Source organism: Amblyomma mixtum, chromosome 7, assembly GCF_055824585.1.
Source record: "Amblyomma mixtum isolate Tamu chromosome 7, ASM5582458v1, whole genome shotgun sequence".
Classification (NCBI taxonomy): Eukaryota; Metazoa; Arthropoda; class Arachnida; order Ixodida; family Ixodidae; genus Amblyomma; species Amblyomma mixtum.
Window position 1 is genome coordinate 10,890,752 of NC_143018.1, and position 27,645 is coordinate 10,918,396.

General features: G+C 50.2%; 2 protein-coding genes across 4 annotated transcripts in view; one reads left to right on the forward strand and one right to left on the reverse strand.

Annotated features, from left to right (window-relative positions):
• Window positions 1-12,828: 12,828 nt before the first annotated feature.
• Window positions 12,829-25,886, reverse strand: LOC149334992 (uncharacterized). The gene is made up of 9 exons (XM_089551685.1): window positions 24,890-25,886; window positions 24,504-24,780; window positions 24,315-24,415; window positions 23,931-24,070; window positions 23,352-23,454; window positions 19,550-19,717; window positions 18,178-18,325; window positions 13,964-14,016; window positions 12,829-13,061 (listed from the first exon to the last, which is right to left on the reverse strand). The coding sequence occupies exons 1-9, from the start codon at window positions 25,631-25,633 to the stop codon at window positions 12,876-12,878; spliced, it is 1,920 nt and encodes a 639-aa protein (XP_089407811.1). The 5' UTR covers window positions 25,634-25,886; the 3' UTR covers window positions 12,829-12,875.
• A 1,065-nt stretch (window positions 25,887-26,951) lies between these two features.
• The window catches only part of mon2 (Mon2 homolog, regulator of endosome-to-Golgi trafficking), a 235,386-nt gene continuing 234,692 nt past the window's right edge, over window positions 26,952-27,645 (forward strand). For 2 of the 3 annotated variants that reach the window (XM_089551686.1, XM_089551688.1), the window contains exon 1: window positions 26,952-27,191. The gene's annotated coding sequence lies outside the window, so the exon portion shown is untranslated. Of the gene's footprint in view, window positions 27,192-27,246; window positions 27,573-27,645 lie in introns of those variants that run through there. The other variant, XM_089551687.1, reaches the window with a different exon arrangement.

The window sequence follows — 27,645 nt, forward strand, 5'->3', positions numbered from 1 at the left end:
TGTGATCATTTGATTTTGAATTTATTTATATACATTAAAAGCCTTTTCGGACATTGCATGTCCGAAACATGTCCATGTTATCCGGTAACGACATACGAGGTCTGTTAGAAAAGTATCCGACCTTTGCCCGAAGAAAAAAAACTGGCATAACTGCAACGTTAAAAACCTAATAACCTTCAAAGTAGTCTCCTTGGGGCTCCATATACATCTCCCAGCGGTGCTGCCATTGTTGGAAGTATTCCGAAAAGGCCCTTTTCGGAATGGAATTTAGCTCTGCTGTCGTTGCAGCCATAATGTCCATTCTTTTCTGAAATCGCGCTCCTTTCAATGGCATATTGATTTTAGGAAACAGCCAGAAGTCGTAGGGGGACATATCAGGAGAGTAAGGAGCCTGTTGAACTACAGGAGTCAGGTGTTTCGTCATAAAAGTCTGAATCAAATGCGGGGAATGTGCAGGAGCAATGCCGCGAGGGATGCGCCAATTTTTTGTTGACCTCAATTCCGGTCTCTTGCGCCGCACAGCACCACGTAGGCGATGGAGGACATTCCTGTAGTACTCTTTAGTCATTCTTTGACCCTGTGGGGTGCGTACTCGTGGTGTGCCACACAGAGGGAGTCAAAAAAGCAGTCAGCATCACTTTGACATTGCTGCGCACTTGGCGGGCCTTCTTTGGTCTTGGTGACGTGGAATGCGTCCTCTGTGACGACTGGGATTTGGTTTCCGGGTCGTACCCGTACACCCAAGACTCGTTACTAGTGATTACGGCGTCGGTAAAGTCAAGGTAACTGTTTGTGGAATCCAGCATCTCCTTTGAGACTTCAACACGAAGCTGCTTTTTCTCTACCGTCAGCAGCTTCGGCACGAACTTCGCCGCAACTCTCTCCATGGCCAAATCTTCGGTGATAATGGAATGTGCAGAAAAATTGCTGATGTCCACCTCTTCCGCAATTTCTCGGATAGTCACACAACAGTCCCGCATCACCACAGCGTTCACTTCGGCAATTACCTGGTCATTTCGGGATGTTGATGGCCGACCGGAGCGTGGCTCTCTCTCCACGGATGTGCGGCCGTCTTTAAACCAGTTGCACCACTGCGTAATCTGTGTGCTGCTCATAGCATCATCACCGAAAGCCGCCTGAACATTTCGAATGGTTTCCACTTGGCTATCGCCAAGTTTCTGGCCAAATTTGAGGTAGTAGCGCTGCTCCTCTCGCGCCGCCATTTTCCTTGCAACAAAAAACCGACGAGAGCACTGCGCACTGCCTCACTCAAACGCTGCTTCCCAGCGACTGACGCTATCGGCAGGCGGGAAAAAATTCGTGCATGCGCACGAGGGTTCAAGGTCGGCTGCTGTAAGCGCGCTTGTTTCATATCCATCAGGTGTTCGCAAAAAAAAAAAAAAATAAAGTCGGATACTTTTCTAACAGACCTCGTATCACTGAAAGGAAAACACCCGCCGTTTCCTCAGGCGGAAAAATATATTCTTCGCAGACACGGTCACTGTCGGGCAAGACACACTCGGTTGCCTTGAGGTTGCGCGTCTGACTCGGGATACAGGGAGCACGGGTTCACCCACCTCACCCTAATTTCGTTTTCAGTGCAATTAATTTACTTTACATTCTTATATGTCATGACTCTTGAGCCACGTTGTACTCCCAGTTTGTCCTAATCACTTTTCAAATGTGCCACTCCACGAGTGACGTCACTACCTTTTCGACCAATCCGCTCTTTTTCGACACGCCGCTGATGGGAGCCTTAACGCTGTCACGTAAGAATGACAACCTCCGCCACGAGTAAACCCACTCCTGCAAAACACACCTGGACCACATTATCGTCGATGCTAGACCCCCAAGAACGCGAAGTGCCTGGCCCATATATCCTTCATGACTCGGACCACCTGGTCAACGTATTGTTTGCTGGTAGCAGACGAACACCGGAGTGTTTCGTCACGAAACTTTACGACGCGGCCTACAAAACGTCCCTCGGCCATTCAGCAAACAGGGTAAAATGACACGAAGTGGAGATTCCGCGCTCCTTCAGACACACACGTGTTGCGCTGCGGTCCACCTACTTGCATCAGGACGCGGCAATGGGGAGCATCCGCTGCAGACCGTCGCGCGCGACGAAATGGACAAATGACGGGTCGTCGTGTCGAGGCGCGTACGCAGCCTGCAGCGTCGCACAGCTGGCGGATATCTTCTGGCGCACATTTACTTTTCGGTCATCAAAGCACACTGACAACGAACGAGCCAGTGAATTGCCACGACGTTTATGAAGCCCATGACGGACAGGTCCATCCGCGTATGTAGACATGCAAAGCAAAAAACAGCAGCAGGCAGCAAATATACGCATACGATGCTGTATTAACCTTGCTAAAGCTGCATGTACAGGGTCGTCCACTCTTAGTTGGAATGCGCTAGCGCATGGCCGCACTCTTCAGAGGGCCACCGCGTGCGACACAGTCGCTCATTGCAGCAAAGTGGCGCAGGAGAAGGTGTACCTGGACGTGGTGCTTCGCGTCATCTGCCACTTCGCTTCGATGCGCAGCCGTTTTGGACGCAGGGACCCTCCAAAGAGCGCGGCTATGCGGTAGCGCATTCTAACTAAGAGTGGACGACCCTGTACACCCTTCCAATTTTTTAACGGTATCACGCGAGCATCGGCCGTTCGCTTGATCAGCGCCCTATGACGGAACGAGTCGGCAAAGTCGCCGAGAATTGCCGCATGCGCACGAAGACCAGCTCACAGTGGCCGTCCCTGCGAGCAGCCCCCGACCCTTTCCCTCGCTTACCGTAGTACCTGGCATTTTTTATCTCCCGCTTATCAAAATCGTGCGCCACAGCCATATCCGCATACAACTGCAAACAAAACAAGAGCAAACGAAAGATTGATTGCAAGGTTCGTGCGAGAAACGCCGAGTAAAGCTGTTAGCAGCTGAGCGGCACGTGGCTTCTCGTGAATATTGGCGGCGCGTATGCTAGCAGTATTACGATCGAAGGAAAGGGTCGGGGGCTGCGCGCAGCTCCTGCAACCTAGTAGACGACGGCCACCATGAGCTGATCTTCGTGCGCATGCGGCAACTCTCGGCGAGTTTCTGATTCGTTCCGTCGTAGGGCTCCGATCAAGCGAACGGTCGATGCTCGCGTGATACCGTTAAAAAAGTGGAAGGGTGTACGCCGCAGGCAGCTGCGTGCTCCTAGAGATTCCAATGTACTATGTACGTAGCGTGTTCGAAACGAACAAGACACATACCAAAAACGCTGGGGTTAGGAGAGGCTCCGGCTTTCCAACAGGTGCACTGTCCACATAATGTACAAGAATGGGATTAACTCATGAAGTAACCTAATAACAACCGTCCCACGACATTGTGTACGTGGACGTGCGGCTACCGTCTGGAGTGCAGATTGCTCTTTTAAAGCATCCGCAGAAAAGATAGGGGGAAGCGGCCAGAGTGCTTCTTCAATATAGAATCCCACTCCCCTCCTCCATAATCTGCAACTGCGCAGTCTGTCCATAATGCAATACATTGTTTTTACATCGACAATTGCATCTGCGACGCCGCCTCCGAAACCGACGTGGTGGTGTTCGCGATCACGTGACCAGCCTCACGCTCCTGCAACCTTCGTCATCACATGAGGGGGGGGGGGGGGGGGTGTTGTGTATCGTGGTGCTGCTGCTCCAACTGTGTATCGCACTACTGCCGCTCCAAGCGCCGCTTCCCGTATAGTACCTTCTGTCTGGCCTGAGCATCGTATTTCGCTCAACACCTCATCCCCGCGTCTCCGCGGCTCTTCGGTCCTGGCACGTACCATATGCATGTACGAAGCTACACGCGGACACTGAACTCTCTGCACTCTCTCTCTCTATCCCGACTGTCTGCCCCGCTTGTACGCTTTCTCTGAATAAACAGTTTTGCCTCAGACTCCGACTGGAGAACACATCACTGGCGACGAGGATGGGATCGCCGTGATCCCCCAGCGCGCAATTGCAGTCAATACTGACCGCCTCAGGCAAAGCTCCTGGATCCGCTCCAGCCCTGCACGTCCGTCGACATGGCAGCGCTTCTGCCTTCGGCCACGATCGGAGAATTCTCGCCCGCCGAGCCTTCCTCCTGGCCAGTCTACTTAGAACGCCTCGAGTTCTACTTTCAAGCCCACAACATCCAGTCCGATGAGAAGAAACGGGCTTTCCTCTGCAGCGTATGCGGTGTCGACGCGTATACTCTGCTGCGCTCGCTGTGCGCACCCAAGGCACCTTCGGAGGTTCCCTTCTCAGAAATCGTTTCCTTGCTCGGCACCCACTTCATTGGGAAACCGTCCGTCACCATGGAACGATTCCGCTTCAACAAGCGAGACCAGCAACCTGGTGAATCGGTGCCGGAATATCTCGCCGCTCTTCGACTGTTAGCTCGCCACTGCGAATTCGGGGATTGGCTGGATCGACTTCTTTGCGACCGCCTAGTCTGTGGCCTGCGTGAAGAGCCTATCCAAAGACGTCTCCTGGCTGAACCGGACCTCAAGCTGTCGAAGGCCATCCTACTGGCACGTGCTGCGGAAGAAGCAGCAGCCAAGACAGAAGAGGTTCGCCGCTCAAGGGTCCCCTCAGAAACGCATCAGTTGCAACGGAACCCCAAGCGCCCGGACGTCAAGCCCGCCAACCATCCTCCGAGTCATCAATGCTGGCGTTGCACCGGCGAGCATGACGCTCGTACTTGCTCCTATCATTCCGCCATTTGTCACTACTGCGGCAACAAAGGACACCTGGAGAAGGCCTGCAGGAAGAAGGCAGCAAAAGAAAAAACTTCCAAGCCTGGTCAACACCGAAAGGAGTTTTCTCGCAAAAACAAGTACTCTCGTGGACGCAACCATCAAATTTTGCAATCAGCTGATCCAGCTCAAGACGTAAACTCTACGGCTTCAGTCAGCTTTCACCGGGAAATTCAAGACCGCAAGTCTACGAGTGGTGCCAACACCATCACTTCTCCGGCAGTCTGCGTGGACGTCCTGATAAACAGTAGGCCTCTAACCATGGAGGTTGACTCCGGGGCCGCCTGCACCATCATCAGCGAGAGGACCATGGAGAAACTTCGGCTGTCAAGGCAAGACCTAAGGCCATCCTCTCTACAGCTGCGCTCCTATACAAGGGAAAGCTTGGAGATTCTGGGATCATTGGAAGTTGCCGTTTCATACAGAACGAAGAGCACTCGCCTTCAACTTCTCGTTGTCCAAGGAAATGGCACCAGCCTGTTGGGGAGAGACTGGTTTTCTTCGTTGGGAATATCGCTCTGCGGAATAAACCACGCATCTCAAATCGAAATTCCGCTAACCTTGCTGAATGCCGTCTCTGAATACCCAGAAGTCTTCGCTGAAGGACTAGGGAAGAGCAAAGGACCACCGGTTCGTATAGAGCTCAAGGCTGAAATCGCTCCCATCTTCAGGAAAGCACGTCAAGTTCCGGTGGCTCTACTGCCCAAGGTAGACGAAGCCATCGACGTTCTTGTACAGGAAGGCGTCTACCAGCCCGTGCGATCCTCCCGATGGGCGACACCGTTAGTCTGCGTCGTTAAGAAGAACGGCAAGATCAGGCTGTGTGGTGATTACAAAAGCACCGTTAACCAAGCAATCAAGATGGAAACATATCCTCTTCCAACCATCGATCAGCTTTTTTCAAACCTTGCGGGGTGCACTGTATTCTCACAACTAGACCTCAATCAAGCCTATCAGCAGCTTGCCGTGGACAGTGACACAGCCGATCTGCTAACAGTCAATACGCACCGGGGACTGTTCAAAGTTACTCGCCTGCCGTTCGGAGTGTCGTCCGCCGTAGCCATAATTCAGCGCTACATGGAAGAGCTCCTCTCGGGACTACCTGGGGTCCACGTGTACCTGGACGATATTATAGTGGGAGGTCAAGATGCCTACGAGCACAACAAACACCTGCGAGATGTGCTGAAACGCATAAGCGACGACAACATTCGTCTGAGCCGAGAGAAATGCAACTTCGGCATGCCGGAAGTAACCTTCCTTGGATACCGCATTGACGCTGCCGGTATTCATCCGACCGAAGAAAAGGTCGAAGCTCTTAAAGAAGCTCCCAGTCCAAAGAACAAGCAGCAACTTCAGTCTTTTCTCGGACTGCTAAACTTCTACAACAGATTCTTGCACGGTGCAGCTCACGCCCTCGAGCCTCTATACCGTCTGCTAGCAAAGGATCAGACGTGGAGATGGCGCAAAGAAGAAGCCGACGCTTTCAAGCACGCCAAGGAACTTATACAGACATCCGATGTCTTAGTCCACTACGACGTGCACAAGCCGCTCACGCTTGCCTGCGACGCGTCTGCCTACGGGATAGGATTTGTCCTTAGTCACGAAGACCCTACCGGACAAGAATCTCAAATTGCATTCGGTTCCCGTACTTTGAGCTCGACCGAAAGGAACTACTCTCAGACAGACCGAGAAGCTCTGGCTGTCGTTTCCGGTGTCAAGAAGTTCCACCAATATCTGTATGGCAGACACTTCAAGGTCTACACTGACCACAAGCCGTTGCTGGGTCTGCTGCATCACAGTCGTCCAATACCTAGCGTACTTTCACCGAGGATGCTTCGATGGAATTTACTCCTCGCACAGTACGACTATGAGCTGATCTACCGACCAGGACGTCAAATGGGCAATGCTGATTCACTCAGCCGCCTGCCGCTGCCCTTCACAAATGCCGAAAGTCCTGTTATGACAGATGTCCTGCTGCTAGAAAACCCCCCAGAAGCCTTTGCAGATGCATCCAAGATTTCTCAGCTGACAAGGAAGGACCGTGTGTTGTCGCGAGTACTCAAGTGGATTCGTACCGGATGGCCAGCAAAGGTAGAGGACCAGTTCCAACCTTACTTCGTGCGCCGCGACGAACTCTCCGCTTATCGTGATTGCATTCTGTGGGGCTCCCGAGTCGTGATTCCACCGCAACTCCGCATGGAAGTGCTTGAGCTACTTCACTCATCACACCCAGGAATCGTTCGCATGAAGGGACTCGCGCGAGGTTACGTCTGGTGGCCGAAACTCGACAGCGATGTGGAGAACACCGTCCGTGCGTGTGAGACCTGCCAAGAATCCAGGAATGCTCCACCCCGCGCTGCAGTCCATCCCTGGGAGCAGACTACGAGACCGTGGTCTAGGCTGCACGTGGACTTCGCTGGACCAGTCCAAGGCAAGATATTTCTTATCGTCGTGGACTCGTTCTCAAAATGGCTAGAGGTCGTTGTGGTGAGGACAACTTCAGCTGCAGTTGTTGTCCGAGAACTCAGACGGCTGTTCGCCACACACGGACTTCCCGACGTCGTCGTATCTGACAACGGTTCTGCATTCGCATCAGCTGAATTCCGGCAGTTCCTCGCCAGGAACAACATTCGTCAAGCTTTAGTCGCACCCTACCATCCGTCTTCTAACGGACAGGCCGAACGCTTCGTTCAGGAAACGAAGAAAGCTCTTAAACGACTGAGAGGGGGCGACATCGAACTTCAGCTCAGTCGTTTCCTGTTCCAGCAGCACTTGCTGCCCTGCACGACTACAGGAAGAAGCCCGGCGGAGCTACTGTTCTCACGTCAGTTAAAGTCCGCCCTAGACTACTTGCACCCTGATTCTCAGGAAGGAAACTCGCAACGCGACCAGTTGTCGCGGAAGCTCCGCGCTGCACCAACCCGCAAGTTTGAGCCTGGTGACTCAGTCTTTGCTAGGAATTTTTCGCCACATGGGTCTCGGTGGCTTCCCGCGATCATCTGCTCCTGCAAAGGACCTGTGTCCTATGAAGTCGAACTCCTGGACGGTACGTCCTGGCGTAGGCACGTCGACCACCTTAGAAAGAGGGACTATAACCTACCCGATCTTCCTCACCGTGCACCTGAACTCGCACTGCCTGAGCCGCATTCAGAGTCAGAAGACCAGGACGAACAACCCGCTAGCACTTCGACCGAGCCAGACGCCGACTCACCTGAACCCGGGCACAGCCGCTCCAGCTCAGAGAACGCGGATACCTCCGACAGAATTCCTCCGGCGACCGGCACCGTTCCTCGACGCTCCGCCCGAGAGAGGAAATTTCCTTCTCACCTCCGGGACTACTACGTCTAAGGGGGGAGGAGTGTTGTGTATCGTGGTGCTGCTGCTCCAACTGTGTATCGCACTACTGCCGCTCCAAGCGCCGCTTCCCGTATAGTACCTTCTGTCTGGCCTGAGCATCGTATTTCGCTCAACACCTCATCCCCGCGTCTCCGCGGCTCTTCGGTCCTGGCACGTACCATATGCATGTACGAAGCTACACGCGGACACTGAACTCTCTGCACTCTCTCTCTCTATCCCGACTGTCTGCCCCGCTTGTACGCTTTCTCTGAATAAACAGTTTTGCCTCAGACTCCGACTGGAGAACACATCAGGGGGGCTCCTCGTAAAGCGGGAAACTCGAAGATAGCAGTATCATCTGACCGCGCTGGTTCATGAGTTCGAGGCACGAGCGTCCTCGAGCAACACAGAGTGCGCGTCTGCACAAGGGTTATAAGTAGTTATTTATTTATTTATTTATTTATTTATTTATTACCTCAAAGGCCCCGGTTGTGGGGCATTACATGAGGGATGGGCGGATTACATGCAGATTATATAAAGATTTCAGAGTACATAAAGATCAGGATACATAAAGATTACTGATTACATAAGGATGGCCTCAGTCTTTTTCTTGAAGTCGATGCAGTTGACGATGAGTACGGCTTCCGGCGGCAGATCGTTCCAGTCCCGAGATGATATGACAAAAAAAGAACGGAAATGAGATGTTGTTCTTGCAGCGGGTGGGTATACGGTCTTGATGTGGTTGTTGCGGCTAGAACGACGATGAGCTGTTGATATGATAGATGATCCTAAAGGTGAATGATAGAACTTGTGGAATAGGCATAGTCGAGATATTTTTCTTCTAGTTTCAAGGTTAGGCAAGGATGCTCTGGATTTTAAAGAGGACACGCTAGTATAGTAAGAGTAGTCACAATAAATAAATAAATTATAGAGAGAGGCCCAGCTGCAGTCAATTAAGGAATGGGTGAAACGGGCACATATTAAAAAAAAGTGTACGTTAACTCTCGCTGAATTTCGCGGTAAACGTACGTGAGTGCAGTTTTATGCGACAGAATAAAACAGCACCGAAGAAAAAAGCCGGTGTCGTCCTGCGCCGTTCAGAAAAATCCTGGTTGGATGGCGGACAGTGACGTCATCAGAGCGGAGAAATCCCACTGGCTGGCGGGACGTCACAACATCAGAGCGAATAATGCCCACTGGCTGGAGGGAGGTGACGTCACCAGACCAGCTTCGCTTGTGTGAGGCCTCGTTGCTGGCCATTAGTAACAGCCATATAAGTTCTAAAATTTCGAGAACGCGATTACCCTCGGCGCTGTGGTTCAGCGAATTTGACCATTCATCGCGCAATTCGACAATCGCGCGCACACGTTGTGCGCAAAGCTTGTGGGGACGCGCTTTACCCGTCCCCCATTGTTCGCTTCCCCGCAATACACCCTCAACTTGTCCCCTGTGGTTCGCTTCCCCGCAGTGCACCCTCCTTAGTCGTGTTAGTTACTTTAACTAACAAGGGAGGGCGCAGGCACAGCAGACACCAATGGCGGCGGCCCGACCACCCCCTCAAGGACTGCTGTGCTGATCCAGAATGCGAGAGCGGCCTTCCTGCCGCCCTCTGCCCACCCCACGAGCACAGGTGTGCGCGGGGCTTCATCGCGCCGCTTTTCATGGCGGTTTCCTGCGACTTCATAATGGTGTTCCCCTGGTGCAGCCTCTAGCGGTCTTCCCAGGCTCGTGCCGGCCCTCGTGGTGCTAGCTTCCTAACGCCACTGCAGTGCTTACAGCCAGCCTCCTTCGCGCCGACGGAAACGCCGGTATTCAGCGTCCCCGCCGCGTTGCTACCCTGTAGTAGTTTTCTGCGGTCTCCACCTGCTGCCGCGAGGACCAACCAACGTGGCGGTCGCCTGCTGACAGTCCCGGCTGCCCTGCAGTTCTTGCTGCGCCTCTGGCTAGCCTTGCGGCTGGTCGGAGGCCATGCTGCTTACCTCCAGCAAGCCCCGACGCGCGCGCGCCACTCCCAGCGCGTCTCCGCTTCCCCTGGTGCCGATCCTGCTGCTGCGGTGGGCCTGGTGACTGGAGAGCCAACTGCCCTGAGGAGCCCTGGATTACAGCAAGCTCAGCGACGACAGCAATTCCCCTTCCCCCTCCCCCAGACGCCAAGAGCGATCCCACGAATAGGCCATCATAACCCGCGTCCAGTATCCCTTCCCCAAAATACCCTAGTCACCACCACTACCACCTCTTCGGCTCTGGATATGGCCGCGTTCGAACGTGTCGCGCGGCGCTCCTCGGCCTCGTGGTGGGAACATGCTCCCGCCAGCTCGTCCTGTCCGGCCTCGGAGTTTCCCCCTGCCCTAGCGTGGGCGAACGTTCGCTCGTAACCGTGCTGGTGAGTCGGACGTCCTTGATTCCTCAGTGTATTTTGTTGCTAGCTGGCGTTATTGTTGTTATAGCAATAAATGCCTTGTTTGTGTCAGCCAGTGTGTCGTTCCTTTGTTCACTCAGAGCAAGGCCCGCCGTGGTCGGCGTGCGCTCGGCGTGCGCGTACGCGATCATGGGCTTCTTCGCCTCTACACCAACACGGTACTGTGCCCGGCAGTGCTCAAACATTTCAATTCGGCCTTTTCGGGCGAGTGTCTACACTGTGGGGAAGTGTTTGCGGACACGTATCACATGGTGTGGGCATGCCCTGCCAATCCTGCTTTCCCACCCCACCCCCACCCCACACGAGAGGACTGGGGAGGCTGCCCTGCTCGGCTGCTCAACTCTCCAGGACCAACGAGCCCTGGTGACAAGAGCCCGGGCCGCCGCGGAGGCCACAGGGGTCCCGGACTAGGGATCCCTCCTAGTGATTGTGAGGGCCGGGCCCTTCAGGCACAGTCCAAGCAATACCTCTCTTGTGTATAGTATAAATGTTTTACACCACCACCACCTACGCGATCACGGGGTGGGGTCCGGCGGTTTTTAACTGTTTCAGCCGCGGTTAAACGGGGAAAACGCATTTATCTCCCAAGTTAAAACCCCACAAGCTACTCCCACCAGTGAACGTCACTACGCGGCGCACGTAACCTTGTCCCCGCCTCGGTGGGAACAGCAGGGACAGAAAAGGTCACGGCACACGTGCCGCCGGGTGATGCGATTTGCTGATATAGTTAACCAGCTTAATAGTTAACGATTCACCTGCATGTTCTTTCACTTTCGCCGACACTGGTTTATTTGTCGAAAAAAAAAAAACGGGGACACCTAACTTTATTTTGTTGTAAATGCGATAGCATGATGCCTTTGCCGGCAGTGACTGCATGGATGGGGCTTGAGAGATCCAGGTTCCTCTTCCTGTACACCACTTACCACGGTTGACATGCTTCAATACAGCCACGTTGGTATGTCCAAGAGACCTAACCGGCTTACTAGCAACATGACTCACCTCTTTTCCGACGCCCACCAACACAAGTATTACTGGGCTGCAAAACCCAATTTTTTATCATAAAAAAGCCTATTTTAAAGAATTCTTGGCGAAACACCTGGTATAGTAACGTTACTGTCCTCCGAATTTTGAACCAACCAGAGTGCTGATATGTGGAATGTATGGGAAGCTTTACCGCTGGTATGATTAAACAACTCCAGAACTGGGACAGCTCCCGGATGCGGAAGCCTTCACAGGCTTAAGCCTGTAATTACATTCACACAGCGTGACAACGAACGCGGATAACAGGGAGACACCACAAAGCGCTGACTACAACTAAGTTTATTGTCGCGTGTTGCGCACAGATTGGTTTATTAGGGTTTAACGTCCCAAAGCGACTCAGGCTTTGAGAGACGCCGTCGTGAAGGGCTCCGGAAATTTCGACCACCTGGCGTTCGTTTAACGTGCACTGACATCGCACAGTACACGGGCCTCTAGAATTTCGCCTCCATCGAAATTCGGCCGCCGTGGCCGGGATCGAACCCGCGTCCTTCGTGTCAGCAGCGTAACCACTGGGCCACCGCGGCGGGTGAGTTGCGTTTGCGCACAGATATTGTCACATTGTAGTGACGGCAGTCCAACGGTCAGTAGGACACCAAGACTTGGAAACGAAGCTCTTTATTTGGGCTGACTTGCGCCCGCAAAAGAACTGAATCACTCAGCGGCGGTGTAAGCAACAAACGTGCTCGTCAGTCGTCGAACTACGAATGCCCGCCGCTCGCAGCATCGCTCAATTTAAAGCCGGCAAGGAAACTTCCAGATAACAGGTCAAGATCATCTACAGTAATCTGGAAACACGTAGATGCAGCTCTTCTTGGCTGTGATCAATCGAGATTAATTCAGTCGCTTCTCGCGTCACCAAACAAAACGATAACACCCCTTTACTGCGGCCTTGCGCGAACGAACGGACACTACAATGATACGTGGCAATATATGTATACATAGCACACATGTATGCTCAGCGCGCGGCAATAAACTCAGTTGAAGTCGGCGCTATGTGATTGTAAGCATGAAGTACCAGCTAGCCCAGCAATCCATTTTGAGCCTTCAAAGAGTATATCTCTGTACACACTAACCTGGTTTTCGATACGAAAGAAGTGCTAGTTTCATTCCGCTTGCACCTGCAAAAAATGATGCTTGGTGACCCGAATGTAGCTTCCCTGCGAGACACTGGGGCTAAGCGGCGAAGGCAGCTTCGACGAATTTCGAACATCGGTGCGGCGAGACCTCGAAGGCGCCATCGCCGCGACCAGGAGTACATGAGAAAGCATCATGTAAAAATTCTTGTTCTCCACTTCGGTGCGCATCCTAAAAATTACTGTGCAGAAGAACTTTCCTCTCCTGAAGCTTCTGCGCTGTCCTTTGCTTCGGGGAGTTCTTTCAGTTTTGCATTCACCAACGTAGAAACTGTACGCTTGACCTCCTGCTTTGCGGCGTCCAGCGCGAGTAATTTTTCTTCCACTTTCGCAGCAGTCACAGATTTCTTGACTTCTGAAGTTTTCTGGGGAAATAAACAAAATTGTGAGGTCAGACATATGGAGTCCGGGAAATCAAACGGCACTCATGTGCAAGTACATACACAATGGAATCAGACAGGCTGTCAGCCATACGTGCTCGCTGTGAAGCAATCTCGGCGGAAAATCGAGACCCCTGGAGACGAGCAAAGCATTACCGCTATCTTCACCAAAGTGAAGGTGCTTTTTAAAGCAAGATTTACAACACCTTCTTTCTTTCTTTGCATAAAGACAGTGATTTGTTTATTTCTTTGTATAAATAAACAATGACTGTTCCAATAACAAAACGTCATCTGTCAGTCTGTGCACTGCACTATGTTGCACACGTCATTTCACATTAATATACCAAAGCACCTTTCCCTTCACTGACAAAAATATATTGCTAAAGAACTATGCTGCCTTTCTAACAGGACTCACACAGTGTGTTTGTTATCGGACATCTTGATCTAGAAGTGTAACAAACATGACATGTACTGTTGTGCTCAAAATGACTTGCAATGCATCTGAAGCAAACAAAATGAGGCTTTTAATTTATATTGAATCAAAGTGCCTTCACACAGAGCATGACGAGCCCTAACGGTCAGTGTACTTTGCTTTTTGCATCAACGGCAAACTGCACCAATTTCCAGCACTGGGCTCGCACTGCTTTGAGAACTGAGCTTATACCACACGTTGTGTGTTGAAGCTCATATTGAGTGCGATGGTACAATACACATTCAGGCAACAGTCATCTCTGATTTTACTGAGTGCAGGGAAGCCCTGATTATGCTGTAGTTGCTGTTCTGTGCTCTTTTATGCAAAGACTGCGAGCTTGACCAGTCGCTCTTCATTGCCTAGACAAAGTAACATTATTTTCACAAGTTTTACACAACAAATATTTTTACAGTACCTGTACACAGCATTCACTGTGGTCACTGGCCTCCTGACCTCTTGTGAAATTTCCTGCAGAACACAATGAAAGCTTTAGGTCAGTTTCATGAAGAACACTGCAGTGAGTTAAGATGCCACATGTAAATGATTTATACTACAAAGTTCTTTAACAATAAGCAACATTTTATGATGCAGCAAGCAGTTCAGGTTATGCCTAAATACTGGCACCCTTATGCCAAGGTGGTGATACATGTTACTGAACCCCAACAAGTCAAGGCAATCATAGCAACATGAAGCAGCGAAACATTGTGACACTGATTTTGGCGAACATTTCTTACCCTTTTTCTAGTATGTTGGTGACCGACTGAAGTCAATAAAAAGTTACAAACAAATCTGTGTGATTTTAAGCTGCTCTGTTATTTCAATACATTGTAGAAACACAAACATGCACATAGTGCAGATATAAAACAGCGGTCTAATAAGGCTAGAACAAGAAAAAATGTAGCTAGATGCAGCTAGCTTAGGCTGTGTCCAAATTAACAGCAAATAAAGCATTCTAACCTGCCTATATTATTCATCAATAAACTCCATGTAGAACAGCTGAAGATAAGGCAAAGTTGTTTGAAATTAAGCACAGACAAAAAAACAAAGAGGAGGATTGAAAGAGACTGTTCCACATTCCTGGCCTCGACTTCAATACTATTATGTGATGAAGTCTTTATGAGAGTGTTGCAACATCAACAAGCTTCAAGAAGAGCACATGGCACTGTGCACAAAGTTGCAGTAGGTATCTGTTGTGTCCCCTTATCGCTTTTGTGTGTGTGCGCCCCCTCCTAACGACCACTCGCATTCCCCTCCTAACGACAGTTCGCATCCTCCTCCTAACGACCACTCAATCCTCCTAACGACTACTTGCCCTTCGTCGCACGCTGTCGCCAGAGGCCCCCCCCACGGTGCGCCCCGCACCCTCCTCCTGTTCTGAGAAGCCACTCCCTCCCGTGGACGCTTCTCCGCTCCGTCCTTTCTTCGGGCGGCCAGTTCGGCTGCTGCCTCGGTCGACACTGGTCGCACCCTCATCGGCTCTAAATAAACGAAGTCTAAAAGTACCGTGTGCGTCTTTCGCTGCATTCAACACAGCGACCGGACACGACAGTGGCGACGAGAAAGTGGATTCGACCCGCGCTACGCAACGCTATTGACAAGCCATGGCTACGCGAGGGTTTCCCGAGTTCAACGGCTCATCGTGGTCATCGTGGGTTGGACGCCTTCAGTTCTACTTTGAAGCTAACAACATCACAGACCCAGCCTTGAAGAGGGCCAACCTGCTGACGCTGTGCGGGGAGCAGACCTACGATACTGTCTGCGCCCTTATTCAGCCAAGCACACCAGCGGCAGTGTCTTACGACGACATCGTAAAAGCGCTGCAAAAGCACTACGACCCAAGGCCATCCGAGGTCTACAGCCGGGCTCGCTTCCAACGACGAGATCAACTGGAAGGAGAAACTGTGAGCGCCTACGTAGCCGCGCTCAAGAAGCTCGCTGCCGACTGCAATTTTGGAACGCTGTCGACAACAGCTACCGGGCAGGAGGGAGACGCAGCTTCTTCTGCTAACACCACCATGCTTCCCTTGGACGTGATGTTACGCGACAGATTTGTGTGCGGACTGAGTGACGAGTCACTGCAGCAGCGCCTGTTCGCTGAGAAGGACCTCACATTCAGCAAAGCTTACGACATCGCCGTTCGAGCGGAGAGCGCCGGTCACCAGCAGAGAGGGATTCGCCGGAACACCGAGCCGGTACACCAGACAAGCAACCAGGTGCGCAAGCCTTCTGTTGTTATAAAATCGGTCAAAAAGGCACAACGCTGCTGGCGGTGTGACGACCAACACAACCCCCAGGGATGTCGATTCCAGTCAGCCACGTGTAATTTTTGCCACAAGCGAGGGCATATCGAAAGAGCATGCATTACGAAACGGAGACTTGCCAAGATAAAGTCACCTTCCCAGCCTAATCACAGCGTCAACGCCTCAGAGAATACGCCGCTATCTGATCTCCATGGAACAACATCAGCAACACCATCTGTGTTGTACGACCTGAACACCATGAATCTCGGCACGCGACCGAAGATTTTTACAGAAGTAAGCGTACATCACCAGCTGATTAAGTTCGAGGTGGACTCCGGCGCAGCCTGTACTCTGATCAGTGAGGACACGTTCCGAACTTCATGGCCATCTGACGCACCCGCCCTGCAACAAGACGACACGCACCTGCGAACGTGGTCAGGACAGAATCTGCCACTATTGGGCTCTGCCAACGTGCAGGTTAACTACAACGGCCAGACCCATACGCTACCTCTGCTTGTTGTGAAGGGCACAGGATCAAGCCTTCTAGGGAGAAACTGGTTTTCTCCACTAGGCGTGATGATATGCGGCAAACATCAAAACGCCGATGCGCTAAGCCGTCTGCCACTCGACGCAACTGTTGACGAACCATTTCCACCAGGAGACGTTCTGATGTTCGAAGCACTGCCAGAACCTCCGCTTACAGCAGGCACAGTTGCAGCATCTACGCAGAAGTGCGCAGCTCTCCGGCTAGTTTACACAGCTGTTCAACAAGGCAACGTGCATAAACTCAAAGGGGACAACTTCGACGCTTACCGCAGGCGAGCTACTGAGTTGAGCACCCATCGCGGCTGCATCATATTTGGGTCCCGAGTTGTGATGCCGAGAGAACTACGCGCACAAGCTATGTCTCTCATCCACGCCGGACATCGGGGCATCGTTGCAATGAAAAAGTGTGCCAGAAGCTACATGTGGTGGCCTGGCATTGACAACGACATCGAAACAGTGGTGCGAGAATGCAAGCCTTGCCAGAGCAGCCGGAGCGCCCCGCCGAAAGCTCCTGTCCCAGAATGGGAAAAGCCAGACACACCATGGCACACACTGCACATTGATTTTGCAGGACCAATTGAGGGCTGCACTTTCCTTGTGGTCGTAGATGCCTACACAAAGTGGCTTGAGATAAGGCAAATGGGACAGACGACTTCGGCAGCAGTCATTGACAACCTCCGATCACTATTTGCAACGTTCGGCCTGCCGCGCAAGGTAGTGTCGGACAACGGAACACCGTTTGTGTCTGCGGAGATCCTCAAGTTTTATCGCGACAACGGGATCTCATCAGTTACATCGGCCCCCTACCACCCAGCGACAAACGGACAAGCCGAGCGCTACGTAGCCGAGCTAAAACGCGCCCTTGAAAGAGATCAGACAGGCTCACTGCAGCGCCGCCTTGCGCGCTTTCTCTTCAAGCAGCACACGACGGTTCAGAGCACAACAGGCCAGACCCCCTCGAAAATGATGTTCGAGCGTGAAATGCGAACCCAGCTCACAGCCATCCTCCCCGAGCCAAAGGCAGAGACGTTCCGGGAAGAAAAAGCAATTCCGCGCTGCGGCACGCTTAATGAGGGGCAGCGCGTCCTCGCCCGACAGTTTCTGAAAAAGCCACGCTGGGAGGAAGCTACAATTGTCAGACGCATAGGCCTGCGCTCTTGGCTCGTCAACATACATGGCACAGTAGCACGCCGACATCTCAACCAGCTACGTAGATTTACGACGCCGTCTGAGAGCTGTCCGCCAGCGGAGAGAACACGTGCACCATTTTCCCACATAGCCTGGCACCTCTTCCCGGAAGAAGAGACTTCGCCCAGGACAGACCCAGGAGACACAGCGAACAACAGCCAGCCTACAAGTGTTTCTCCCCCGAGCGCACAAAGCCAGCGCGCCTCCACGCGTGAGCGCCGACCCCCTGCACGATACCAGGCAACTTTCTAAGGGGGAAGGAAGTGTTGTGTCCCCTTATCGCTTTTGTGTGTGTGCGCCCCCTCCTAACGACCACTCGCATTCCCCTCCTAACGACAGTTCGCATCCTCCTCCTAACGACCACTCAATCCTCCTAACGACTACTTGCCCTTCGTCGCACGCTGTCGCCAGAGGCCCCCCCCACGGTGCGCCCCGCACCCTCCTCCTGTTCTGAGAAGCCACTCCCTCCCGTGGACGCTTCTCCGCTCCGTCCTTTCTTCGGGCGGCCAGTTCGGCTGCTGCCTCGGTCGACACTGGTCGCACCCTCATCGGCTCTAAATAAACGAAGTCTAAAAGTACCGTGTGCGTCTTTCGCTGCATTCAACACAGCGACCGGACACGACAGTATCAAAGTAGGTATTACGATGCATCTTACCAAATGGCATTTCTAGGCTGCAGTAGTAGTAGCCACGTTCATCTTTTGGCTTGTACATGCTCAGCAACTGGAGGCTGTTGACTGTTTGGCTCCCAAATTGCTCCTCCACAAAGTCTGCATACCACTCTTCTTTAAACTTCTTTATCTCCTGGAAAGTAAATGCACAGAAAATCGCTTCAAGAATGACAGAATAAGTGGACAAATATACATCAACCTGAGCCAGAGAGTAGCCCGCCTTTTGATGAACTGAACAGACATCCTACACGGCTTGAACTGACAGAGCAAAACGAGATACAGTGGCATCTTGTTAATTTGAACCCACCTAATCTGAGCAGCCAGTTTATTCGAAGCGATTATTTGGTTCCGTCAGCATCAAGTGCATTTAAAAGACCCCTCTTAATTCAAAATCAGCAAAGTTCACACAAATTTTCAGTTCCTTTCGAGCTTGAATTATCGAGACCAGACTTTATAATGTGACCTTTCCTAGCTGCTGACATGCTGCACACAGCATATAGTACTACGCTCCTTTACAGCAATCCTGAACCCGCTGTTGAGCAATTTACTACATGCAATGAATAGATGGCACCACTGCAAATATCACACCAAAGTTATAGAGTCATGTGTGACACGCAGTGCTCACATATTGAGAAAAAAGAAATTTGAAGGGAACACTTAAGCTCCGCCCTAACCGTATGACGTGATAGTGCAATCGGTTAATTCCCACATATGCAGAAGGTCATTGCCTACTTTACATTCATAGATCCCTCTAAGTCCTCATGCCCCTCTTGGCAGAGTGGTGCAGTGGTTAAGCGATGCGCCACTGCCCTGCGATGACAGGCGCTTCCAGCAGTGGGCCTTGTGTGACCCAGGTTGGTCTTCCTGAGCGATAAATCATTAATTTAACTGCCACCTGCTGCGGTGGGCAGTTTGCTCGTTAACCGGTGGACAGATTGTGATGACGCTGCAAGCTAGGTCACATGACCTACGTGACCTACCTGCCTCTTAGGCTGCTGTATGGGGACCACCTACCACAGCCATGCTCTCGATTTTTCGCTCACGACATCAATGCTGACAACTCTGGCACCGGATTTTCTGTTGAATGGGGCCTTTAATGCTATTGCATCACAATAAGTATCTTCTTCCTCACTCATGTCTCTCCTATCATGCAATCATATGATCCCACAGCAGGTGGTGGGGTTTGGGGGGGGGGGATGACAGTCAGCATCCTCACTATCCTCTGCCACCACTCAAGGCTTACGAAGGCAAGCAGCCTTTCTAATCAAGAATAGGTCTCGGTGCACCGAAGGCTCTTTTCAGCCCCCTTTTCAACCCTCTCCCATCCACACCATGCTATAGAAAAAAAGTTTCATACCGTTTTCTTTGTGCTCGTCTTTGAGAGTTTTGCCAAAGTAAGGTGTGCAGCAAATGGCTTGTTGCCTGACATATCCAGGTTCCCCTTTGTGAATTCTTCACTACAGATCTCTGCCACTGTCTTGAGCCGAGACACTGAGTCTTCACCTACTGTCTTCACATACAGCACCTAAGGCAACATTAAAACCACGTCAACACTAATGCACACAGGGCGTATTCTGCCCTGCTTCCCATAAGAGATGAATTGGAAGGCACTACTATCAACTTTGTGCCCCCACCTCACACTTTTTATACAGAGACCTATGCACAACTATGCCAATTAAAAAGCTACTTACAAGACAGAAGTCAAACTATTTCCATCTTGAACATCTTTTCTAAGCCACAAATCGCTAATGTAATGTAACTGCTAATTGCTAAGGATCTATCCTAGGTCAACTTTTATACCTAATATATATTAATGGCCTAACCAATTATCTTTCATTCACAAGATGTGTTTTATATGCAGATGACAGTACCATCCTGAGGTCCAATACTGACATCTCACGTCTGATTACTCAACTTAAATGTGACCTAGATCATGTTCTTCGGTGGTATAACTGGTGTAATAACAATGCTTCAATAACAATGAAGTAATAATGCTTCATGTTAATGCCTTTAAAACAAAACTCATGGTATTCACTTCTCATCAGTGAAAGTTAGCCTTTATTCTGTCCATCACTATTTCTTGCCAGATCATTTTACCATTTAACAGTTCTATATCTCGGTCTTCAACTAGATAACCATCTGAAGTATCATGAGCATAATGCTTACGTAAATAAGAAAATCACCTGGCATATGAATTATTATCAAAGCATGCCCTTACTTAACCTTTAACAAACTGATCACCTTGTATCACTCATTTATTCACAGTCACATCTAGTACGGCTTAACATGTTGGGGAAATATGTACTGCCCTCACCTTGTTTCAATGAGAGTAATTCAGAACAAAGCCAAAGAATAATTACATCCAGCCCGTGTGCTGTTAATGCCAGATCTCCAGTCCATATGAATAATATGCTAACAGTTACAAAGGGCATTAAATTTCAATTAGGTATTTTCTTCTTCAATATCATCAACAAACAGTTACCATCCGCTTAGTTTTTAATATCCAGCCTCGCAAATTCAAAAATGCCTGATTTGCTTCTAAAAACAATTTACTTCTGCCAAAAGTCAATATTAACTCAGGTAAGCAGACTGTTCAGTTCGTACACTACTTAATTTTACAGACACTAAAACAACAACTAAAAGCCATTAGTTAATCATTGGTTTCATTTAATTTATCAGAGTTTGTGTTCATTGTGTCAAACTATGTATTACGTTTCAATTAAAAAGTCCCCTTCATTTCTAAAATGCTGTGCATTGTTTTAGTCATCTCAAGGTTATTATGTACCGGTGGTCACCTTTCAGTCATCAACTACAGGACCTCTTTCTGCATATCAACTTGCATTCATCAATTAAATGTCTGATAAAATTCTGATTCTGAAAATTGGCAGGAAATGTAAATGGACTATGGGGAAAAGAATTAAAGATATCATTTCTTGAAAGCTTCCATAGCAGTAATGGTTTACTTTGTTCGTAGATGTTAAGCATGGTAGACTGCACTTGTGCTCGTCATTTCTTGACTGCACAGTTAAGGTGTCCTGCTGCAATAAAACTTTGCTTTTGTGGTCTATTTACTTTTCCTGCCGATAGTACATGACTGACATCGTTTTGACACTATTTATTACTGAAGACAAACAACGAGCTAGCAGTAGTGCTCCAAATGCAAGAAAAGCTGCTATGATGCACAAGCCAGGGTACCAAGGCTAAAAGACTCATTACCAGCGGTTTTAGCGCACTTGAAGGCAAATCGCGGAATTCTTTCAAGACTGTTGTGAAGGCTGAATATGACAATAAAGATAGAACAGTGGAAACTAGGCTAACAGACCTTTAAAGGGACAGTGAGGAGAGCTCTATTAATATTTTTTTTATAGCATAATCCCATAGTTCGGCATTTCATGGCTTTGTTGCCACTTGGCCGGCAGTGAAAGATGCATTTATTTCTAAGAAATTTGGATTCGAAGTTGACAAAGTTTTTCCCGCCGCTGATTCAAACTTGGGACTCTCTTATGACGACACAGGACTAAGTGACGTGAAACATGACGTAACGCAGACTCCGTGATTTCTGGCAGCTAGCGGTGCGGCCTAGCAGCAGCTGAAATGAAAGCTACCACCGGCCGCACGTTGAAGGCATCTATCAGCTATTGCGGCTGTCGCTACCGTCACTTCATTTACGTTTGCACTGGCGTTTTGCCAGCAATACGATGGATCCCGTTGTCGAAGTCGTCAACGAAGTTCTCGCAAATAGACACCTTTAGCATACTGTGTACCTTGTTACCGTTAGCGAAGTACCGGCAGCCCACCTACCGCCGATGAGCAGGCGCTGATTGGTCCCGATGCTGCAGGCGCGCGCGTAGCTGCCGGGTACGTGGTGCCATCTGGCGACGTCAAGAAGATTTACGCATGCATTGGCTGCGTGCGGGCTCCCGGAACTCAGGTACCGGTAACGGGAACACGGTACACGGTATGCTAAAAGTGTCTAATAACTTCGGCCTGCACTTCAGCGACCCCAGCCCCACAGAGCGTCAAGTAGTCGGAAGTTGACTGGCACAACCGGGAACGTTTCGCCGGGCGAGCGTACGAAGATTCAAGGTGCTCTTTACACTGCAAACTGCCTTGTACGATCACCGAAAATCGTGCCATCATAGTTTTTCGACAGTGGCGATCATCTGACCAACCTTAACAGGCTCCTTCAAAAGTTAACTAGCATTTGGAGCAGCACTTGGAGTTCCTCTGCTGTTCCGTGCTTGTAAATCGAGGCGTGTCAAAACCACGCGGGCATGCAGAGCGCATAGACGCGAAGCGTCATGATATACCGAAACTCATCGGGCCACCTATGGCTCCACTAAGTATTGATTTTCTTCGCTTACAACATTCAGGTTGTCTTTTGCCGGTCTTCCTTGTGTGATAAAGAGCACTACTGGTCTCAAAACAAAACTTACTTCAGTATTCAACCGCACAACCTTTGTTTGTCAGCTTCAGTGATTCGTGGCTTCTCGTGTCCCAGTGTTGCTAGAACCAACACTGCCTTGTCCTATGACGTCATCACGCTTGTACTTGCGAGTTTGGCCTGTGGCGGCGATACCTGTATCTTGGTTCTTGCTCTTTTCTATGTTACAAGAGCTTTGTTGTCAGTATGAGTGCCGTTTTTGTAATCAGGAGCAGGTAATTTATCGGTACAAGCCAACTTCAATTCCTCCTCAGTGTCCCTTTAAGATAAAGCATAGCTTACCCAAGCACTCTTGTTGAACTCGAGGCTCTTTGCAGTTTGAAACAGAGTGTTCTGTTACCTAAACAAGATTCAATCCCAGCATTATACAGCACTGTAGGTTAATGCTGATATTTAAGTTTATGAAAATGGTGCTTTCTCCCGAAAGCAGTGATTAAGAGTAAGCTCTCTAAGTTATTACCCGTACAGGAGTGACCTGACAAACACTGCATTTGCAGCAGTAAGGTTGCACAAGAAATTGTCCTGGTTGAAGAAAAAGTGCACTCTGTCCTTTTGCAGTAACATTTGCTTCAGGGTCCACAGATTGTGCATGGTGACTAGCAGTCTGGCTACCTTGAACCCAGCTGCTTTTGGTGCTTCAGCACTATTTGACATAGCAGCATGACATACTTTCAAAATCACAGCAACGTTAATGAGGCCAAATGGATTTACTGACTTCCTTCTTGAAGTGGTCCAGCCCTGCAAACTCCAGCACAAGTGGATTGGCTTCGAGATCTTCTCTGACACGTTCATGACAGCGACCCATTGCCTCCTTGGCTCTGAAAGTAACGCACCTACTCCCTTAACATAAATTGCATCACTTACTTATTTACACTAACACTTTTGTGCGTGACTAATTGCTGCAGTGAAAAGCTCCACAGATTTAATTTCTGTCAAGTAATGCTCCCTCCCTCATAGACAAGAAGTTGCAATTGTTTTACTACCAGCTTAGTGGTAACCGATAGCACTGGCGAAATGTACGGCGTTTGAGTGCATCCGAGAATAAGATATTTCACCCCTATTGTTGTCCTGGTCAGTGCTTCAGAGGCCAAAAATCTTTGCTGAGTGAATTTGTTGAGCATAAAAAAGGATGATCATGCTTTGCACAGAGTTGTCGCGGCTTCAGGAAGGCAAAATCATGTGCTTCGTGATATAACACTATGTGAATGAGATTACTTTCCTTTGCAGCATTGTGCATTTGTTGCAGTGTGCAACATTGATAAAGTACTGCAAAAGAATATAACTTGAGGTATACCGATGCAGTGAGTCGTCATCGTCGTCCACCCGAAACACAAGAAGCGTGATGTGCAGGGTAGCTATGTTGACAAATGCCTGGGCAACTTTTGGTTCCTTGCTCCGCATGTAATCTTGAACCTCCTTTGCCTTTTTGTGGACCTGGAGAAACCACACCTTCATCAATTTTGAATTCGAGTATCTCGCTATTATGTTTGCAAATGACTTGAAGGGAATTAATGCATGAAGAGGCATTAGCCTAGCTACAGACATCCAGTTCACCACTGTGTTGTAATCAGTGCTCAAGTGAAGTGATGGAGCCTGGCAATTTTACACTCCCAGCAGAAACATATCAACAGGGATGACGTAACGGACACAGTGATATTGCAGTGAAGAAAGCTCTCACGTTTATATCATCGACTTGAATCGCCACGAAGTAGTTTGGCCGTTTACTCTTATCAGCCTTCATACTCTTCGACTTCTTCGAGGGAGATGACCCAAACCTGCCTTCAATGACAGAAATAAATTCAAGCCTGTTTGAGAGATATACAGATTCTGGGATCTACGCATTTTGCAACAAGCCAGTCTAACGAACCTGTAAACAGTGGTTTGAGACTGTAGACAGGGCTGTCATCGTCATCGTCTGTGTCTGCCGACGAAATCAAACCAGAGAGTTCGGATATCCACTCGGACTCCACAGTCTCGGGCGCTGCACGGGGCTCATATCCCTCGGACGAGCTCTCGCCAGAGCACGGCTCGTCAGAGGGGCTCGCCTCACGCATCGCCGCCGCCTTTCGCTTTTCGCGCTCGGGCGGGAGCTGTTTCGCAGGCGTTGACGCCGCGCCGCTCACCGCTCCATCACCACCATCCTTCTGCAGGCAGGAAACAAGCGACACGCTCTTTATTACAGGACACCGGGAATGCTGAATAAATAAAAACTCAAAAAGAAACACAAGTCTCCAGTTAAAACGGACGCCTTACAACAGTGGACCACGACGGCTCGGCGGCAGTTTCTTCGGACGCGACAGTCTTTGGACCAACGCTGCTGGCTCCTTCCTTCGGGGCGCAAGAAGCAGGCGACGGTGGCGAGCCCGTGGCACCTTCGGTCTCGTCCGCCGCGCTTCCAGCGTCACCTTCCTTCGTATCCCCTCCCAGGATGCGCAGGATGCGAGCCGCAGCGGTTTTCTCTTCGGGTTTGTCGTCAGCACTTGGGGAGCAGTCAGCGGCGGGGTTGCACAGGCTCCAGTCCAGAATGGCGGGATCCTCAATCGAAACATTTCCAGTGTCCTCGCATTTTTGTGGTTGCTGCACAGACTGCGGGGCCGGGCTCTCGGTGTCGGGTCGCCCGATGCCCAGCGCCGACCGGAGGGCGCACTCGACGGCGCCACTCGAGACACCGGCGCCTCCGGCGCCTCCGCTCTGCTCGTGCGCCGCGGTGCTCATGGTCAGCACGTCGCTGCGCAACGCGGGGGCCCTTTTCTCGGAGAAAGAAGGCAGCTTCTTCTTGGAGACGACGATGGCCGTCATGGGCGGGCCGCTCGGGTGGTGGCTGTCGCGCGGGCCCGACATGCTGCCGGCGCGAGCGCTGGTGCTGCTGCTGGTCACGCAGTCGTGCGACGGGCGCGCAGGCAGGGCGAGCCAGCCGTTCGGCACGCAGCATGAGCGATTTCGGCAGCGTGGCAGTAGGCGACGTCCTGCTATGAGAACGAATGACCCGCTACACATTGAAATTGGCTAGGCCGTTTTTGCCTCCGAATTGAATATTGTTTGTAAACGACGCATGAGATAGCAGCTGTCGGTCGACAAAAAAATATTAACTGAAGCGCTGTTGGATTTAGCTTGGATTGCCTCGGATGAATGAGTCAAATCTGCTTCCGTCGCAACGGCAAAATTGCCATTAATTTTGTCAGCGGATGTGATTAAATTAAATTTGTGGAGTTTTGCTGAATACAGAGGTCCGTTAATTATTGATGTTTACGCGCCCGCGTTTTCTTCGCTTGTCGCGCGCCGATGGCTGACTTACGGCTGACTACAGCTTGGCTCGGTTTAAGTCGTTTAAGTTTAAGCAGACGATGCATAGCGATGCCATGGTGATGCAATATTTAGAAACTCTATGCTCAATGCCCGGCTGTGCCACTGAATGAAAGAATCAAGGGGCCTATAATTTCGCCGGCAACATACAAGCATTGAAGATTCCTAGCATAAAATATTCTGCAAGAAAATGTTTCGAGGAGCACTGGAGCCACCAAGACGACGTGTGCATAACGTACGTGTGGACTTGATCTGGGCTTTCTGTGAATAAATCATGAATTTGCATTGAAATTTGAAGTTGAATATCCTTAGGTTATTTGCTGCACCCTAGAGATTTTTCATAAGTTTTGATGCAGCTTTTCCTCTACCACAATCTTTCTATAAAAACCATTTGTATTTCCCGCGCTCTCAACCATTATATCTAGAATCACGAAAATAAACCGGAACAGCTTATGAAAAGGAGGCTTTTAGACTCGCATAAATACAATAAATTAACAACTTTTATGTAGACAACAATTCATATTACTGGCGAATGTAGCATGGGTCGCCAACATTCTCCCTTCTCGACATGTTCTCGACAATAGAGGAGGCTATGCATGGAGTTCTTTCCTTCCTCCATGAGGCTATGTCTCGACAGTTGAACTATGTTGAACGGTTCAACTTGGTTCAGCTGTTTCACTATGGTTTCACTTAAATTCGCTGATGATGGCGGGTTAATTTTTAAAACAAACCTCTATAAATCAGTGCATATTTGCTGTGGACGATAACAAAAAACAGAACGCTGGTTGCATAGCGCCAGCGCAGTCATGGCGCAGCACACGTCGTCTGCTGAAGCTGCATTGCAGCTGTGATAGGTAGCCCATAAAATTTTACTTTGTTAAGAAATAACAGGCAAAGTTTCTGGTGCTTAGTTTTCTAAGTTGGATGCTGCTGTGCTTCATAGCATTTCATTTCCAAAGTTATTAATTTTGTATTTAGTTGGTTCTAGTTTCGAGCTGCAAGTGGCGCGCCGAGCGCATGTCGGCCGTGCTAGAGGTGCCAACTGGATTTTGTAAATAATGCCTGGAGCTACGCAGGCTTGAACTCGGTTTCTGATCGACCTTTTAATGCACTGTTCACCGATGCTCGGCAGTCGCTGGACAAGAACACCGTGGTCCGTCCAAGCCCAGCACTGAGGCTGCAGGCCACTAGCGAGCGCTATGCGGGAACGCCCAACGTGAGAGACGGGCCAGTTCCAAGTTGAGCGGTCGAGGTAATTACACCTGTCCTAATCTCGTTAGATAAAACAGAGCGAAAGCACTCTGCGATAAGACGCCCGCGCTAGGCGCAGACAGCTCGGTCGTAGCATTTGAAAGTCTGATCAGAGTGTACGCAGTCGACTGTTGGCGTTTGATCGGGTCGGGTCCGCACATTGGAGGCCTATTGCAGCAGACTTTGCTTTCGTCGAACTGACCGCCAGTTCCGGTCTTGTAATCTGTCCGAACTCCCCGCTCCGTTTGCTGCTACTTCGCAAAACGTGGCGTGGATAGATTTCGGCTCGGTACCGAAGATCCGGTAACGCTGCGATCAACTGAACCTTCTGCGTCGTCGTAAACTTGGGACGACTGTGTAGACAGTGTAAAACTCGCGACAGGTGAGATAGCAAACCTCCTCACTTATGTGTCACGAGCTCCCAGTGGAACGGCACGATGGCTGTGAATAAAGAA